Below are 18,070 nucleotides of genomic sequence, written 5' to 3'. Positions count from 1 at the left end.
GCTACCCACTGCCCCACCGTGCCGCCACAGCAACATTTACAATCCCAATTCAAACTAAAAGAAGTGGGAGTTCAGGGTGATGTTCTTAGATGGGTACAGAATTGGTTCAGACACAGGAATCAGAAGGTGATGGCGCAAGGAACCTCATCAGAATTGGCCGATGTTAAGAGTGGTGACCAACAGGGGGCAGTGCTAGGACCGCTGCTATTTCTAATAGATATAAATGATTTAGATAGGAATATAAGTAAAAAGCTGGTTAAGTTTTCAGATGACACCAAGGTAGGTGGAGTGGCAGATAATTTGGAATTCATATATCAGATATCATCACAGAAGGACTTGGACAGCATACAGGCTTGAGCAGATTTGTGGCAGATGAAATTTAATGTCAGTAAATGTAAAGAATTACACGTAGGATTTAAAAATGTGAGGTTTGAATACACAATGGGTGGTCAGAAAATCGACAGTACACCTTATGAGAAGGATTTAGGAGTCACAGTGGACTCTAAGCTATCGACTTCCAGACAGTGTTCAGAAGCCATTAAAGAGGCTAACAGAATGTCAGGTTATATAGCGCCTTGACATGTGCAGTACAAGTCACAGGAGGTTCTGCTCAACCTTTATAACGCACTGGTGAGGCCTCATCTGGTGTTCTGTGTGCAGTTTTGGTCTCCAGGCTACAAAGAGGACATAGCAGCACAAGAGAAGGTCCAGAGAAGAGCGAAATGGCTGATTCAGGGCTACAGGGGATGAATTATGAGGAAAGATTAAAAGAGCTGAGCCTTTACAGTTTAAGCAAAAGAAGATTAAGAGGAGACATGACTGAAGTGTTTAAAATGGTGAAGGGAATTAGTCCAGTGGATCGAGACTGTGAGGATAAAATGAGTTCATCAAGAACACGGGGACACAGTTGGAAACTTGTTAAGGGGAAATTTCACACAAACATCTGGAAGTTTTTCTTTACACAAAGAACGATAGACACTTGGAATAAGCGACCAAGTAGTGTGGTAGGCAGGAGGACTTTAGGGACTTTCAAAGCTCGACTTGATTTTGTTTTGGAAGAAATAAGAGGACAGGATTGGCGAGCTTTGTTGGGCTGAATGGCCTGATCTCGTCCAGAGTGTTCTAATTCCAAAAAATCGGGAGTGGTCTCTCCAAGACTGTCACGTATACTCGGACATGGGGATGGATATTTGAGGAGTAGACCACAATACAATGATTATATTTTTATGTTATGTACATTAAAGAACCATCAACAACAAATCAAATCAAAATGATAATATATTAAACTATTATTATAAAAGTGAAGTTGAATAAATCAGACTGTGCAGCTGCATGAATAAAAAAGTACCACTTCCGGTTATGAAAACGGACAAAAAAGTTGATAGACGTCTACGTTTTGTACCTCATACTTGTATGCAAAATTTGGTTGACCGAAGTGAAAGCGCAGTCAAGTTATCGTGTTTATACACACACAGACATAATTCCAAAAATGATATTTTCGGACTGAGGGAGGTCTAAAACATTGAGATAAATCAAAATCTCGAAGTTGAATTTTTGAAGATTCCAATACTTTCCCTATACTTTATTTGTGAGAAAGTCAAGGAAGTCTAAAATGTCGAGATTCATCAAAATGTCTACATAGAATTTTTGGACGATTCCAGTACTTTCCCTACACTTTGCACACAAAGTAAAAAGTTGGGACACTGTGTAATATGTAAATAAAATCAGAATGCAATAAATTTGCAAATCTCAGACAGCCATAATTTATTCAAATGTAAACCTATCTAATGGTGAAAGTGAGACATTTTACTACTTCATGAAAAATATTCGCTCATTTTGAATTTGATGGCAGCAACAAGTCTCAAAAATGTTGGTTACGGGGGTCAACAAAAGGCTGGAAAAGTAAGTGGTATTGAAAAGAAATAGGTGGAGGAACATTTTGCAACTAATTAGGTGAATTGGCAACAGGTCAATCACATGATTGGGCACAAAAAGAGCATTTTAGAGGGGTGGAGTCTCTCAGAAGTAAAGATGGGCAGAGGTGCAGTATTCTGCAAAGAAACGGCGTCCACAAATTGTGGAACAATTTCAGAATAATGTTCCTCAACATAACATTGCAAAGACATTGAATATCTCATCATCTACAGTACATAATATCATTGAAGTTTTCCAGAATCTGCAGAAGTCTGTGAGCACAAGGGACAAGGCCGAAAATCAATGTTGGATGGCCGTGATCTGCAGGCCCTCAGGTGGCATCTCATTAAAATCAGGCCTGATTCTGTCATGCAAATCACCGTCTGTGAACACAGTTGGCCGTACCGTCCACAAATACAACAGCAATATTTATTTCTGTAGCACGTTTTCATACAAATGATGTAGCTCAAAGTGCATTATAAGATGAAGAAAGAAAAATATAAATATATATAATCTGAACACTACATAAAATATCGAATTCTCAAGTTTTGTTTTCAGACCACATGTTGACCTCACAAATTGATTTCCATATCAGAATCATTCTCAGGTGCAGAGCCATACACCATTAGTTTAGCACAGACACAGTGATTTATGTATCCGTCTGCATTAAGAGTGGTGTGAACAGTAGGGGGCATCACTGAGCCCCTAAATCCCAGAAACACACGACCCAACACAACTCCAGGTTCAAAATAACGGATTTTTAATCCACGCAGCTCATTTGTGACAATTAATGCAGCCGGTATACAATGTCAATGTCAGTTTATTTATAGAGCACATTTGAAACAACATCAGTAATGCTGCAGCCAAAGTGCTTCAAATTATAACATACAGTAAACATAAATAAAATAAATAGAAGTAAAATACAATAGAACACAAATATAATGAGCAGTAAATTGAAACAAACAAGCGACTAACAGGAGGGAGCCATCAGTATCACTGAAGGTCACGGAAAGCGAGAGAACAGAAATGCGTCTTCAGTCTCGTTTTAAAGAGTTCAGTTGAAGGTGACCCCTTAATGTAATGACGAAGTGTGAGTTTCACCCTCTTCCACCTGACTCTGACTCCCCGAGGTGTGGCAGCAGGCTTCTTTTAAGCAGCACCCGGGAGTCGTCATGGAAAACGGGGAGGTCCTCCCCCGGCAGTGCCATCTATTGTCACCCGAGAACCCCTACAGGGCTGTACTACCGAACTCCCAATTCCCATGCAGCCCTGTGGTTGTTCAAACTGGGACCATTGGCAAAGAACACTGCCACCTATTAATTTGGAGGTTGAACTGCTCTCGGCTTCCAGCTCTCATCAGTCCTCTTGTCCATCCAGTATCCCAGCCTGGAGAGGAATTATAAGGGGTCCCGGACGGGTAGTGTCCCAAATCAGGCCGCCATTCCATTACGATTTTCTGGCCGGGCAAGAAATCCTCCCTCATCCCGGCCCGGATACTTCCAGTGGTCACGCTTGGACTGCATTTTTAAGAAGGTTGTCCTTGTTTTCTGCATTCAGTAGGTCCTCATGTTAGTAAAAAATGAGGTTTAGGCCTGAAAAAGCATATTCACACTCTGTGTATTCTGGACCAGCAGTATATCAGAGCTGGAGGCGTTCTTTTCTGTTTAAAGCTCCCAGAGTACATATCGGTTAACGGTGAGCATCTTATTTTTCAAGAGATTCCTTGCGTGCCCTTTCTGTGACTGCACAAGGAAAAATCTGTTTGTAATGGAGCACAGCCCTCTCATTGCAGGAGGTTAATGGCCATTTTCCGAAGGCTGAACACTAAGGGCCTATTTGTAAATTTCCATTGTCAGTCAGTCAGTCATTCTCCAACCCGCTATATCCTAACTACTGGGTCACGGGGCTCTACTGGAGCCAATCCCAGGGCGCAAGGCAGGGACAAACCCCGGGCAGGACACCAGCCCACCGCAGAGAAGGAAAAGATTTATAAAATATTTTTGTATAGAGCACAGTGACATATTAAACATATAAACTTATTACGGACCCCCCTTTGTCAATGTGTCTGTGACAAAAACAATCCCTGAGGGTCTTGTCCACAAGCCAAAAGGTACTTGATCCCCAACCCAGTGTAGAAAGCTCCTTAAAAACGTTTGTGGAAATGTGGGGTGTAGTGCCAATATGGCTTCTGTTTCATTCGTCTAATATACAGTGCAAGCGTAAATAAATATTTAACAATGATAAGTTACAATACAATTGGACGAACAATTACATTTAACATCCATCCATTATCCAACCCGCTATATCCTAACACAGGGTCACGGGGGGTCTGCTGGTGCCAATCCCAGCCAGCACAGGGCGTAAGGCAGGAACAAATCCCTGGGCTAGGCGCCAGCCCACTGCAGAATTTCCATTGTGTGTTTGGCATTTTTCAGGTGTTATTCTGGCTTTTTTGGGGCAGTTTTCAGGTGTTTTTTGAAGCATTTTTCCTTTGTTATTAATGATGCCTTTTTTAGGGAAAATATGATTGCCATCATTTCTGTTTGGTAGAGTGTGAGGACTGTTGTCACGTTGTTGTGTTTCCAGAATGTCTTCTATGCCTTTAGTGCTTGTAATCCTGGTGATCACAGCACTGAATAGCAGGAGTCGTCTGCGTCGTGAGCACATACACTCACCAGCCACTTCATTAGGTACACCTCTTCAACTGCTTGTCAACGCAAATATCTAATCAATCGATCGCATGGCAGCAACTCAGTGCATTTTGGCATGTAGACCTCATCAAGATGTCCTGCTGAATTTCAAACTGAGCATCAGAATGGAGAAGACGAAAGGTGATTGAAGTGACTTTGAACGTGTGGTATGGTTGTTGGTGTCAGATAGGCTGGTCTGAGGCTTTCAGAAACTGCTGACCTACTGGGATTTTCACACACGACCATCTCTAGGGTTTACAGAGAATGGTCTGGAAAAGGGAAAATATCCAGTAAGTGGCAGTTCTCTGGATGGAAATGCCTTGTTGATGCCAGAGGTCAGAGGAGAACGGCCAGACTGGTCTGAGCTGATAGAAGGGCAACAGGAACTCAAATAAGCACTCGTTACAACCGAGGTGTACAGAAGAGCATCTCTGAACACACAACACATCGAACCTTGAAACAGATGGTGGGGCTACAGCAGCAGGAGACCACACCAGGTGACACTCCTGTCAGCTAAGAACAGGCAACTGAGGTCTACAAGTCACACGGGCTCACCAACATTTGACAACAGAAGACTGGAAAAACGTTGCCTGGTCTGATGAGTCTCGATTTCTGCTGTGACATTTGGATGGTAAGGGCAGAATTTGGCATCAACAACATGAAAGCATGCATCCATCGTGCCTTGTGTCAATGGTTCAGGGTGGTGTAATGGTGTGGGGGATATTTTCTTGGCACACTTTAGGCCCCTTACTACAAACTGAGCATCGTTTAAATGCCACAGCCTACCTGAGTATTGTTGCTGACCATGTCCATCCCTTTATGACCGCAGTGTCCCCATCTTCTAATGGCTCCTTCCAGCAGGATAACACGCCATGTCACAAAGCTCAGATCATCTCAAACTCGTTTCTTGAACATGATGATGAGTTCACTGGACTCATGGTCTTCACAGTCACCAGATCTCAGTCCAGTAGAGCAGGGGAGAGAACTGCCGGCAACGAAGACTCACTCAGACTTTTCAGAACTCTTGTCGGGCAGGGCTTTGCAGCGGCTCAGAGAGAGGAGAGAGACCGAGGTGAGAGAGTATTACAACAAAGTATTTTGATGGTCCTGACAGTTTCCTCATATGACACGAGTGTATAGAAGTCTCGTTAACTTGTCTGGATCTGGAAGAGGCAGAGATCCAGAGCGAGGATCAAAGTAAGGTGGAAAAGATTCAGAACCAGCCTGACTTCATATGATGAGAAATGTTCTTTTGCTTTCATATAACTTATTTGAACTGTTACATCTCATAGTGAGTTAAGGCAAGTTCAGGGCTACATGATACTTTGGGTTCTATGGAACAACCAACTTACACCCCTTATTTCAAACGTTATTTAAATACTGGACGAGTTTCATCAGAATGAGTGGACAAAGCAGGAAGGGGACTGGAAAATTCTGTGAATGCGCAATGGTGAATATGGAAGCAGAGCACAATTAAAGCTAAAATGTATGATCAGGAAATTAAAAAGCGGGCTGAATTGATCCACATCACTGTCCAGGAAAGTAAAGTTCCTTCATCCTGGCTCATTTGACAACAGACATGATTCAGTCTATGCCAATATCTTAATGGTGAATCTTTCTGAATGCTGATGACTTCAAACAAGCAATTGAGCGTCTATTAGACCTGGTCCATTTGTGGACAGTACAAGCTGGACCTGCTCTGTCCAAATATGAATGACTTTAAATGTAAAGCCATGGGGCAACTGGGGAGGTCTGACCTCATCTTATTGTCACCTACAAGCCTCTTTATTGACAGCATCAGTTCTCTGTTATCCAAGCCAGATGGTTTTATATGTGGTTGATGTAGGCCTGTTGTTTTTATTATATGTATCTGTTTACTTATTTAACTCTTTCAGGGCTAATTATTTTTCTTTTTCCCATTTTGGCCCAAGACTGAATATTAAAAAAAAAATCGGTTATCTGATTGCTTTTTGCACACAAATCAGTGGTTTCACACATAAATCAACATAAAATATTTTATTTAGGACCAATGTCCCTGTGTTATGTTCCATGAGCCCCTACACCAAGTGAATTCGCATACCTATTGCATGGCATAGTGTGGTAACGTTAGAAGCAGCCAATGGCGTGCATCGCCACATTACGCTACTTGCAGTACATGTTACACTGGCACCGCTGTTCCAGGAATCTGCTGCTATTATTGAAATTCTGTTTTTTTTTAAAGAAGCCTAATATCATCATGTGTTTGCCTCATGTAAGTTCATAGTAGAGAAACAAGTTTTTAATACGTCCGCATCTTACCTTCGTAATTGTTGTTGTAGCTTGAAACCTATAGTTTGAAGCCCTTCTCCATTTTAGCTCCTGACGTTTGACTCAATGCTTGAATGATGCAACTTGCATCATTTATCGTAAGTCTGGGCACGCGATCGGATGGAAAAAACGGCAGAGCTAGTCCGTTTTGATGTCAGCCCCGGAACTGAAACAGCTGGCTGACATGGAACCCGAAGGAGAGTGTGCACAATGCCTATGGCAGCCACGTGACTGGGAGTGCATTGTAGTAAATTATTTGTGTTACAAGTAGGAGAGCCTGCTGAAGTGGCCACTGAGTGTATATCTGTGATTTTTATTTATTTATTTATTTATTTATTTTTAAATCATCTTTGATTCTTCAAGGTAAAGTCATTTGCAATCCAAGGCGAGTAACAGAAAAACTTGTGATGATTGATGACCTAGGAAATCTGGCCCTACAGCAGCACATACGTCAAGCCGCTTTTATTGTGTGTGGGTGCACGTATTCCGGCTCCGTAAGAAGGTTTCTGTTCTACTTCTGTTCTGCTTTTATCTTTAAAGACCAGGTGAGGTTTTTAGAAAATGTTAGGCCCGAATATAACGCCACAGTGAAGTGCAGGCGTGCATCCACCAGCCATCTGCGAGAGCGATGTCAGCCTGACTTATGAAACTGAATATTTTAATCTTTGCTATGTAAGGGTGGGCATTGTGGGACAATATTAACTTATACTGGGCTCTCTTTTTAGGGAATGACGTACTGATCTCACAGTATTCTGCTGGACAGAAGGAAGCGGTGAGGGCAGCTATTAAAAACAGGTGGGTTTCAATTCTATATGGGATAAGATTAGTAAATAATGAATTAATGTCCATTAAATATGAATGTCAAGGGTGGGGCCTCTCCACTTTCTATCGTCCTGGTCCTCTTCCAGAGGTTCTTCTCTACCTTTTGCTCTCTTAATGAATATGTACTTGTGTTTGTGTTAAATTGGTCGTTTGCAGGCCGTTGGTGACTGCTGGTGATTGTTGTCCTTATGTTGTTTGTTTGTAATTAGGCTTTATTTACATGAGCGTCCCCTAATCAAATTCAAGGCAGATTTGCTTTTTTAACATTTTCAAACCGTCTCATCCTGTTTCTCTCATTTCAGTCCTTGTAACTCCTTGGAATTTGTTTTCTTCTCCCACAGTTCACTTCTGAATGTCCATCTCATCGTTCTCGCCTCGGTCCTTTCCCCGACTGTTTCATTTCCATGTTGACAGCTGCACTTTGTTCTCATACATTGTACGTATCACTCATTACACACCTTGTGCACTGTCAGCTGATGAAGGGTAACATGAGTGGCTATTGCTAGCATTTTAGCATTTAGCATTGATAAATTTGTGCCCTTTTTTTGGGGGTGAGGGGGGGTATTTGTGTAAAATGGGCCAAACAGAATGAAACAGTGTCCCCTCTAATATTAAAATGGAATGCTGTAGGTGGGCAATACCCCCATCATCCTTGTTTTGACATGCAGTGTAAAATAATATATTGGTGGTCCTTTCACAAGCATACTGTATACCCAACAGGGGATGCCTGCCCATCATTTTCTATTTCAGAAAGGTGCATTCTGGGAGAATTGAGGATCCTTTTCAGTGCCACAGTATTTTTTTTTTTTTTTTTTTTAAGGGTATTGGGCTGCTTGGATCTTTACACGCCAACCAGCCCTGTGCTCATCTATGCTTCACGTGGGGCGAGGTTTGATGATAAGAAATTGCAAATTCTTTGAAGACATTCTAATAAAGGAGAGAAGGCAACCTCAGGACATGTACAGTGGATGTAGAAAAGAATCCCCCCCTTCGAAATATTCCCTTTTTTTTTTTTTTTGCTTTACAGCCTTAAATGAAAACACACAAACCAATATTTCTTCCTAGCTTTACTTACTCAATGCTATCTATAATATCCAAGTGAAAGATATCACAGCTACAGTTCAGGAAAATGATAAAAAATCAAAAACAAGACCTACTGAGATGTCACTGTCATCTTGTTGAAGCTCCTTTTGCTTTAATGACAGCCTCGAGTCTGTTGGGATACTTCTCTATCAGCTTTGCACACCTAGATTTAGCCCACTCTTCTTTACAGAACTGTTCAAGTTCGCTCACATTGGATGGTGAGCGTTGCTGGTCTGCTATCTTCAAATCTTTCCACCGATTTTCAGTGTGATTTAGGTCTGGGCTCTGACTGGCCACACAAGGACATTCACTTTTTTCTCCTTCAGCCACTGTGTGGTCAATTTTGCTGTATGCAAAATATTGTTGTGTTGAAAGGTGACCATTCTGCCCAGTTTTAACTTTTCTGGCAGAGGGTAGCAGGTTTTCCTCAAGGATTTGACAGTATTTTGCCCCATCCATTTTTCCTTCTGCCGTAAGATTTTTATTTGCTACTCGAATAGAGTAAGATTGCCCAGGAAGATTCTTTATATCCGCTGCGTTTGCAGCGCTCAGGTCGTGACCTCCGAGGACACGCCCATAACAACCATTGCATGTCCTAACAACCGGTGCCCAGTCTTCTTCTTCTTCTTTCGGCTGCTCCTGTTAGGGGTTGCCACAGTGGATCATCTTCTTCCATATCTTTCTGTCCTCGTCATCTTGTTCTGTCACACCCATCACCTGCATGTCCTCTCTCAGCACATCCATAAACCTCCTCTTAGGCCTTCCTCTTTTTCTCTTGCCTTGCAGCTCTATCCTTAGCACCCTTCTCCCAGTATACCCAGTATCTCTCCTCTGCACATGTCCCATATCTGCTAACTCTCTCCCCTTACCGGTCATACTGCCAACATTCAAAGTTCCTACCCTCAGTTCCACTCTCTTTACCTTCCTCCTCTCCTCCTGCCTTCATCCACGTCTTCCCCTCTCTTCTTCTTCTTCTTCTTCGGCCAACAGTAGCCCAATTTCCTCCAGCACCCTGTTGGCTAACAGTACTGGTGACGGTTGTTGTTTACCCAGTATGGAAATTTCTATTGTTGTTCGCATATTGATTTGGCAAATTTTTAAACCGGATGCCCTTCCTGACGTAACCCTCCCCATTTGTCCGGGCTTGGAACTGGCATGAAGAAACATACTGGTTTGTGCATCCCCTGTGGCTGGGTTTTAGTACGGTGAAATGCACAAATTCCTGTAACTGAATAAATCCTATTAAACATTCCTTATCTAATAAACAAGTTTTATTAATTGGTGCCTCTCTTGCCATTTCCCTGTGTAGCCTTTGTGGTAACTGCTGTGGCGTTCATAAAGGTGTCTGTGATTGCACATTTCCACCATTCCTTCTCTCTTATCTTTGCCTACATCTGCCTTTGCTAACGTATTCCTTTTCCCCCCATCTGTCATCACACGTCTGTTATTTTCTTGTGTTTTTGAGTGAGGGTGTGCGTGTCTGGGCCCTGTGATGGGTCGCCACTCTCCTTCTGGGATAGACTTCTGCCCCTGTGATGCCAATTTGGATTATCAGGTTGGGTAATGCTATTTTAATGTGTATTTTTTTATCCTTTGCCATTTTTTGTTAATCCTTCTCTTTAATAATTATGTTGATTAAGGCTGTAATGGGTTTAAATTAGGGGTTCACAATTATCACAAAAATCATAATTGCAGATTATTTCCCATGATGTTGTAATTGTGATCATTAATTTTGTTTAATGGAATTGTCATGAAATGCCTGTTTTCTGTGGCCAGCTGCATCTGCTGCTTTCTGTATGCACAACCAAAACAAATCAAGCTGTGAACGGCGTTCCCAGATTACTTTATTACATTTAAATAAATCAACACAAATGTTTTTAACTTCATGTTGGTCATTAGAGCAGCTTCATAAGCAGGGTTCTTATTCAAAAATTAGGTCTAGGTGGAAGCATAGAGGGAAGCATATCTAAATAAACACACATACAGTTAAGACCTTAAATAAGTATTTGGACATTGATGCCATTTTTTGTCATATTCTCTCTGTATACCACCACAATGGATTTGAAATTAAGCAATCAAGATGTGACAGAAGAACAGACTTTCATCTGTAATTGCTGGGGTTTAACAAAGGTATTGCATTAAGAGTCCCTCCATTTCCAGAGGCTTAAAAGTTACTGGACATGTGACTGACCTATCAATGACATGGCCAGGTGTGACAAATGAAATACATAAAAAGGTCTGGAGTTGATTCAAAGTACTGAATTTGCATGTGGTGGCTGTTCACTGGAACTCAAGCTGAGGTCCAAAGAGGTGTCAGTGCAAGTGAAGGAGGCCATCATTAGGCTGAAAAATGCAAAATAAAATCTATCAGAGAGCTAAAACTTTAGGAGTGCCCAAGTAATAATCTATATACAGTGCATCTGGAAAGTATTCACAGCGCATCACTTGTTCCACATTTTGTTATGTTACAGCCTTATTCCAAAATGGATTAAATTCATTTTTTTCCTCAGAATTCTACACACAACACCCCATAATGACAACGAGAAAAAAGTTAATTGAGATTTTTGCAAATTTATTAAAAATAAAAAAATTGAGAAAGCACATGTACATAAGTATTCACAGCCTTTGCCATGAAGCTCAAAATTGAGCTCAGGTGCATCCTGTTTCCCCTGATCATCCTTAAGATGTTTCTGCAGCTTCATTGGAGTCCACCTGTGGTAAATTCAGTTGACTGGACATGATTTGGAAAGGCACACACCTGTCTATATAAGGTCCCACAGTTGGCAGTTCATGTCAGAGCACAAACCAAGCATGAAGTCAAAGGAATTGTCTGTAGACCTCCGAGACAGGATTGTCTCGAGGCACAAATCTGGGGAAGGTTACAGAAAAATTTCTGCTGCTTTTGAAGGTCCCAATGAGCATAGTGGCCTCCATCATCCGTAAGTGGAAGATGTTAGAAACCACCAGGACTCTTCCTAGAGCTGGCCAGCCATCTAAACTGAGCGATCGGGGGAGAAGGGCCTTAGTCAGGGAGGTGACCAAGAACCCGATGGTCACTCTGTCAGAGCTCCAGAGGTCCTCTGTGGAGAGAGGAGAACCTTCCAGAAGGACAACCATCTCTGCAGCAATCCACCAATCAGGCCTGTATGGTAGAGTGGCCAGACGGAAGCCACTCCTTAGTAAAAGGCACATGGCAGCCCGTCTGGAGTTTGCCAAAAGGCACCTGAAGGACTCTCAGACCATGAGAAAGAAAATTCTCTGGTCTGATGAGACAGAGATTAAACTCTTTGGTGTGAATGCCAGGTGTCACGTTTGGAGGAAACCAGGCACCGCTCATCACCAGGCCAATACCATCCCTACAGTGAAGCATGGTGGTGGCAGCATCATGCTGTGGGGATGTTTTTCAGCAGCAGGGACTGAGAGACTAGTCAGGATAAAGGGAAAGATGACTGCAGCAATGTACAGAGACATCCTGGATGAAAACCTGCTCCAGAGCGCTCTTGACCTCAGACTGAGGCGACGGTTCATCTTTCAGCAGGACAACGACCCTAAGCACACAACCAAGAAATCAAAGGAGTGGCTTCAGGACAACTCTGTGAATGTCCTTGAGTGGCCCAGCCAGAGCCCAGACTTGAATCCGATTGAACATCTCTGGAGAGATCTTAAAATGGCTGTGCACCGACGTTTCCCATCCAACCTGATGGAGCTTGAGAGGTGTTGCAAAGAGGAATGGGCGAAACTGGCCAAGGATAGGTGTGCCAAGCTTGTGGCATCATATTCAACAAGACTTGAGGCTGGAATTGCTGCCAAAGGTGCATCGACAAAGTATTGAGCAAAGGCTGTGAATACTTATGGACATGGGATTTCTCAGTTTTTTTTATTTTTAATAAATTTGCAAAAATCTCAAGTAAACTTTTTTCATGTTGTCATTATGGGGTGTTGTGTGTAGAATTCTGAGGAAAAAAATTAATTTAATCCATTTTGGAATAAGGCTGTAACATAACAAAATGAGGAAAAAGTGATGCGCTGGGAATACTTTCTGGATGCACTGTATAATATATATATATATATATATATATATATATATATAATATAGAGAGAGAGACTTTTTATGTCATGCTTTAAATCTGCCTTGTTTTAAAACCTACATATATATTTTGGTATCATTCTTTTCAGAATTGATCGTACTTTAATGTAATGTTGTTAGATTTTCAGATTCTTATTCCGTTTTTAAATTATAAACTGTAAAATGTCAAGAACTCCGCAAGATGAGACTTTATGCCAAGAGCTTTAACCATGCCTGGGGCCAGAAATAAAAAGACAGAGTAGATGACAAAGACAGCTGCTGTACAGGCTTTTAAATGTTTGAAGCACCACACGAGATGCAGATAACATGGCATGGCAGCAGCAGCAAGCCAGCAGTTGATCGAGCAAAGGGGAGGTAAAAAAAAAAACCAATTTGTTTCCCATTGTATCACCGTTTAAGAGGGGGTGTCGGAGGAGCGACCAGGGGGTAACCCTAGTGTGTGTGTGTGTGTACAGTATGTATATATTTTATATGATAAAATATAAAATCCTAAGCTTGAAAGTGCAACGATTTTATGTCACATTTTTTGGCACGCTTTAAGTCAGTCTTATTTTAAAACCTACATATATATGTTTGGTATCATTCTTTTCAGAATTTATCGAACTTTAATGTGATGTTGTTAGATTTTCAGATTCTTATTCCGTTTCTAAACTAAAATATATCAAGAACTCTTGTCCCGTGAGACGAGACTTAGGACTGAGAGACTTAACCACACCCGGGGCCAGAAATAAAAGACAAAGAGTAGGACAGCTGCTGTACAGGCTTTTAAATGTTTGAGGTACTGCGTGACATGCAGATGGCACATCAGCAGCAGATCGAGCAAAGAGGAGGTAAAAAAAAAAAAAAAAACACTTTCCCATCGTATCACCGTTTAAGAGGGGGTTTCAGAGGAGCGACCATGTCTCTTTGGGGTGCGTTCAGCCCCCCTCTTCACAATGCGAGCGGCAGAGACACGAAATGGCTGCCGCATATCGTGGGCCAGGGGGGCTAGCAAGCGAAGAGAGCAGGGGCCAAACCCTCTAGTAAATGGCAAATAAATAAATCCTCAATTTGGTACATCCTTAACTCTTTCAGGGCTAGTTTTTTTTTTTTCCTTTTGTCCCAGGGCTGATGATTTTTGTAAACAACTCACTTTTCTAAAAAGCACTCAAAGCAATGGGTTCACACATGAATCAGTACAAAATATTTATTTATGACAAATGACATTCAGTTTTATGTTCCATGAGCCTCTACAGAATATCAATTCACATACTTATTACATACCTGCTGGTGTCATCACTCATAAACTGAAAGGCACTTTCTGAAAAAAAAAACCAAAACAGCTGCCTACCTTACGTTTTTGATTTCCTGATTCAGCAATAATACGCAAAAAAAACAAAAATAAATCATTTGCTTTCTGTATTCGCTTTGCTCTCTCGCCTGATGTCGATGCCATTGTTTCCTCTCCGCTACTCACACACACGCACAGGGATTCGACGGCAAGATGACTAGTTCCACAGTCCTCCTAGCAAAGAGGGTCTACCTATAACATAACGGTGAGTGACGGAATATCATCCTCTGCCCCTGATGAGTTGACACCCGCCCTCATCCCCTGCTATTGAGAAAAGTCGACATTCACCTTAAAATAGTTAAAAAGGAGGAATGCACTGGTGAACTCTGCAACACCAAAGGGTCTTGGAGACCACGAGAGATGACTACAGTGGATGATCACAGAATTCTTTCCTTGGTGAAGAAAAACCCCTTCACAGCATCTAGCCTGGTCAAGAGAACCTCTTGAGGTGGTTGGTGTATCTTTGTCAAAGTCGACGATCAAGAGACTCCTTCATGAATATAAATACAGAGGGGGTTACCTTGAGATGCAGACCACTGTTAACACTGAAGAACAGGAAGGCCAGATTAGACTTTGCCAGAAGACATCTTAAAAAGCCTGCCCAGTTCTAGAATAATGTTCTTTCGACTGGTGAAACCACAATTATCTTGCACCAGAATGATGGGAAGAGAAAAGAAAAGGGACAGCTCATGATCTGCCGCATAGCACATCGTCTGTCAAACATGGCGGAGGGAGTGTTATGGCATGGGCATGCGTGGCTGTCAGTGGAACTGGGTCACTGGTGTTTATTGATGACGTGACTGCTGACAGAACTTGCAGGATGACTTGTGAGGTTTAAAGGGCACTCTACTGTCTGCTCAGATTCAGCCAAATGCAAACAATGAGGCGAGATCTTGCATGGAGCTCCAGACCGAGTTGGCGATTGATGGTCATTTTCTGTTTCTTCCATTTCCGAATAATCGCACCAAAAGGTGTCACCTTCTCTCCAAGCTTCTTGCTGATGGTCTTCTAGCCCATTCCAGTCTTATCCATGACGTCCTTTGACATCTCTTTTGTGTTGCCCATGTTGGTGGAGAGGTTAGAATGGAAGAAATGGATTCTGTAGACAGGTGGGCTTTATACACATCACGAGCTGTGATCAGGAGCATCTGGAATTGATTGATTGATTGTAATCCACAGTCAATCTGTGGGAGCCATAATTCTGGCTGGGTTGTCAGGGATCAACTTCTTATTTCACTCAATGACATGCAAATCAATTTATAATTTTATGTCATGTGTTTTTTCTGGATTTTTGGTTGATATTCGGTCTCTCTCTCTCTCTCCATTAAAATGAAAGTACCATAAAAATTTGAGACAGTTCATTTCTTTATAAGTGAGCAAACTTACAAATTCAGCAGGGGATCAAATACATTTTCCCCCCACTGTATAGTAGTGTAGGGTGTTGTACTGTGTGGATGGAATGAGAACTCGGGTAAAATGACACCTTTTATTGGCTAACTGAACAGATTAGAGAGTGTACGAGATGACTGTTCTGAAGAAGGGACCAGAGGTACCTCAAACGCTTGCATATTGTAATCTTTTTAGTTGGCCAATAAAAGGGGTCATTTCGCTCTTGACATTTATAAAATAAGATTAATAAGATGCTGTAGATGTTCTATCAGATGGTTGTGGCGAGCGCCCTCTTCTACGCAGTGGTGTGCTGGGGAAGCAGCATAAAGAAGAGGGACGCCTCATGCCTGGATAAACTGGTAAGGAAGGCAGGCTCTATTGTAGGCACGGAGCTGGACAGTTTGACATCTGTGGCAGAGCAACGGGCGCTGAGCAGACTCCTGTCAATCATGGAGAATCCACTGCATCCACTGAACAGGATCATCTCCAGACAGAGGAGCAGCTTCAGCGACAAACTGCTGTCACCGTCCTGCTCCACTAACTGACTGAGGAGATCGTTCCTCCCCAACACTATGCGACTCATCAATTCCACCCGGGGGGGTAAACGTTAAAATTATACAAAGGTATTGTCTGTCTGTATACCTGCATTGTTATCACTCTTTAATTTAATATTGTTTTTTGTATCAGTATGCTGCTGCTGGAGTATGAGAATTTCCCCTTGGGATTAATAATGTATCTATCTATCTAGATATCTAGATATAATGCAAAGTGAAGGTAGTGCATCTTGGGAAAAGTAATTGCAGGAGGTTGTGACAGCTTACATCCAGGGTGTGGATTATTTATTTTCAAGTCTTTACGGCACACGGCATTGCTCGTCTGTACTGAATAGGCACAATGTCGTCAGTTACTCTTTGACAGCCTGCTGAAGCTGGAGATGTGTTACAGCTGCCTAAACTCTTTTGGCCATTTTTTTTACAGTGAAGTGTGTAAAGCAGATAATCTTCTTGTCAGATGTTTATGTGTTTTGTGGCTGCCATTCATCAGCTGTTTGCTGTTATCTTGCTTTTTATTTTTGTCACACAGGGTGGTGGCAGAACTGAATCCAAGACCTCTGGCATTACTTTGATAAGAGAAATATGACCCCTTTTCTTCTCCCTCCTGATTTAGGCACAATGCCTTTTGTTTTACATTGCAAAGCTCAGCTTTATCTTGCTTTGTTCAGTTTAATTTTATACTACTTCAGAGAAAGCAAATCTTTATCAAAAGCAGTAAATCACCTTTGTGAAAGGCCCTGCTCTGATGTCGTCATAGTTTGTTGTGGCACCTACGTAAATATGCCTGGCTTTCTTAGTTTTTCAGAATTTCTTGACTGTTTCGTTGCCAAATAGCCTGCAGTAAATTCTCGATGTAGACATCTGATGGGGAGATTTCATTTTGACGATGTGCTGACCTCGCTTGTGTATTAGCGGCTAAGCGACTTTGTCTTCTTTCAGAGGTTTCGTTTTGCCGACATGCTTGCCTCGCTTGCGTATCCTCGGGAGGTGGAGCCCTTATCCTGATTCCACCTCTCACTTCCAGGTCGGTCAGACACACAGACACACGCTTCCATGCGTAGATGTTTATATATAAGACTAGGGGGCTTTGCCCCCTGCTCACTTCGCTTGCCAACCCTCTCGGCCTGCGCTATGTGCCAGCCACTTTCCGTTTGTGCCACTCGCGTATGTGGATTTCACTTTCACCAGACAACAAATTTTTTATTTCTCGTGGATGTTCCCCTTCGTTGGGAAGGAACACTACTTTTCCCTGATAGCAACACAAATTAGACGATCTACAAATCTCCGACTTATAGTTTAAAGCCAAACAATATCTACATACTTTTGTCATATCACCAATGCCCATATTTTCGACCTCTTTTTGCTGTTCTGTTATTTCACCGAGTAATAATTTCCATTTGTTAGCGCTAATGCGATCTTTACTATCAGTTTTTTGAGACTTTCAAATTTTAGTACTTTCATAATCTCTAACCTGCTCTGCACGTGTATCACGCCAACGTTTTTGAACCTCTTTACAACATTCTACTTTGTCTTCTACTCTTTGTCTTTTATTTCCGACCCCGCTTGGAGCTGAGAGCGCAGGAACTGTGTCTGACAATAGCATTCACACGAATGAGAAACGAGTGGACCGTGGGCGCGGTTGTCAATGTTTGAGAGGAGGACAGGGACTTGTCAAAATCTCTTGGCAAAAAGTCTCGTCTCGCGGGACCTGAAATTCTCTCTCGCAGAAGTTGAAATTATTTCCGAGAAAGTCTCGTCCCAGGATTTCCTTTTATAATAGAGAGATTTTATTATTTTGTTTCATTATTACTGTTGCTCGCTTTGGTGCCGAACATTTAACAGCTTCGCAAATCCTTTCTTTGTCTGTGTTATGTCAGCGTGAGCCTCTCCCAGT

General features: G+C 42.0%; 1 protein-coding gene across 1 annotated transcript in view; it reads left to right on the top strand.

Annotated features, from left to right (window-relative positions):
* The window catches only part of kiaa0586 (KIAA0586 ortholog), a 210,980-nt gene that overhangs the window by 21,822 nt on the left and 171,088 nt on the right, over positions 1 to 18,070 (top strand). Inside the window, exon 4 of the mRNA XM_028822337.2 lies at positions 7,637 to 7,706. Within this exon, the coding sequence (XP_028678170.2) occupies positions 7,637 to 7,706 (70 nt within the window). The remainder of the gene's footprint in view (positions 1 to 7,636; positions 7,707 to 18,070) is intronic.

Source organism: Erpetoichthys calabaricus, chromosome 16 (genome assembly GCF_900747795.2).
Source record: "Erpetoichthys calabaricus chromosome 16, fErpCal1.3, whole genome shotgun sequence".
Lineage (NCBI taxonomy): Eukaryota > Metazoa > Chordata > Cladistia > Polypteriformes > Polypteridae > Erpetoichthys > Erpetoichthys calabaricus.
The sequence above is the reverse complement of the archived record's forward strand: the minus strand, read 5'-3'. Positions and strand labels throughout refer to the sequence as shown.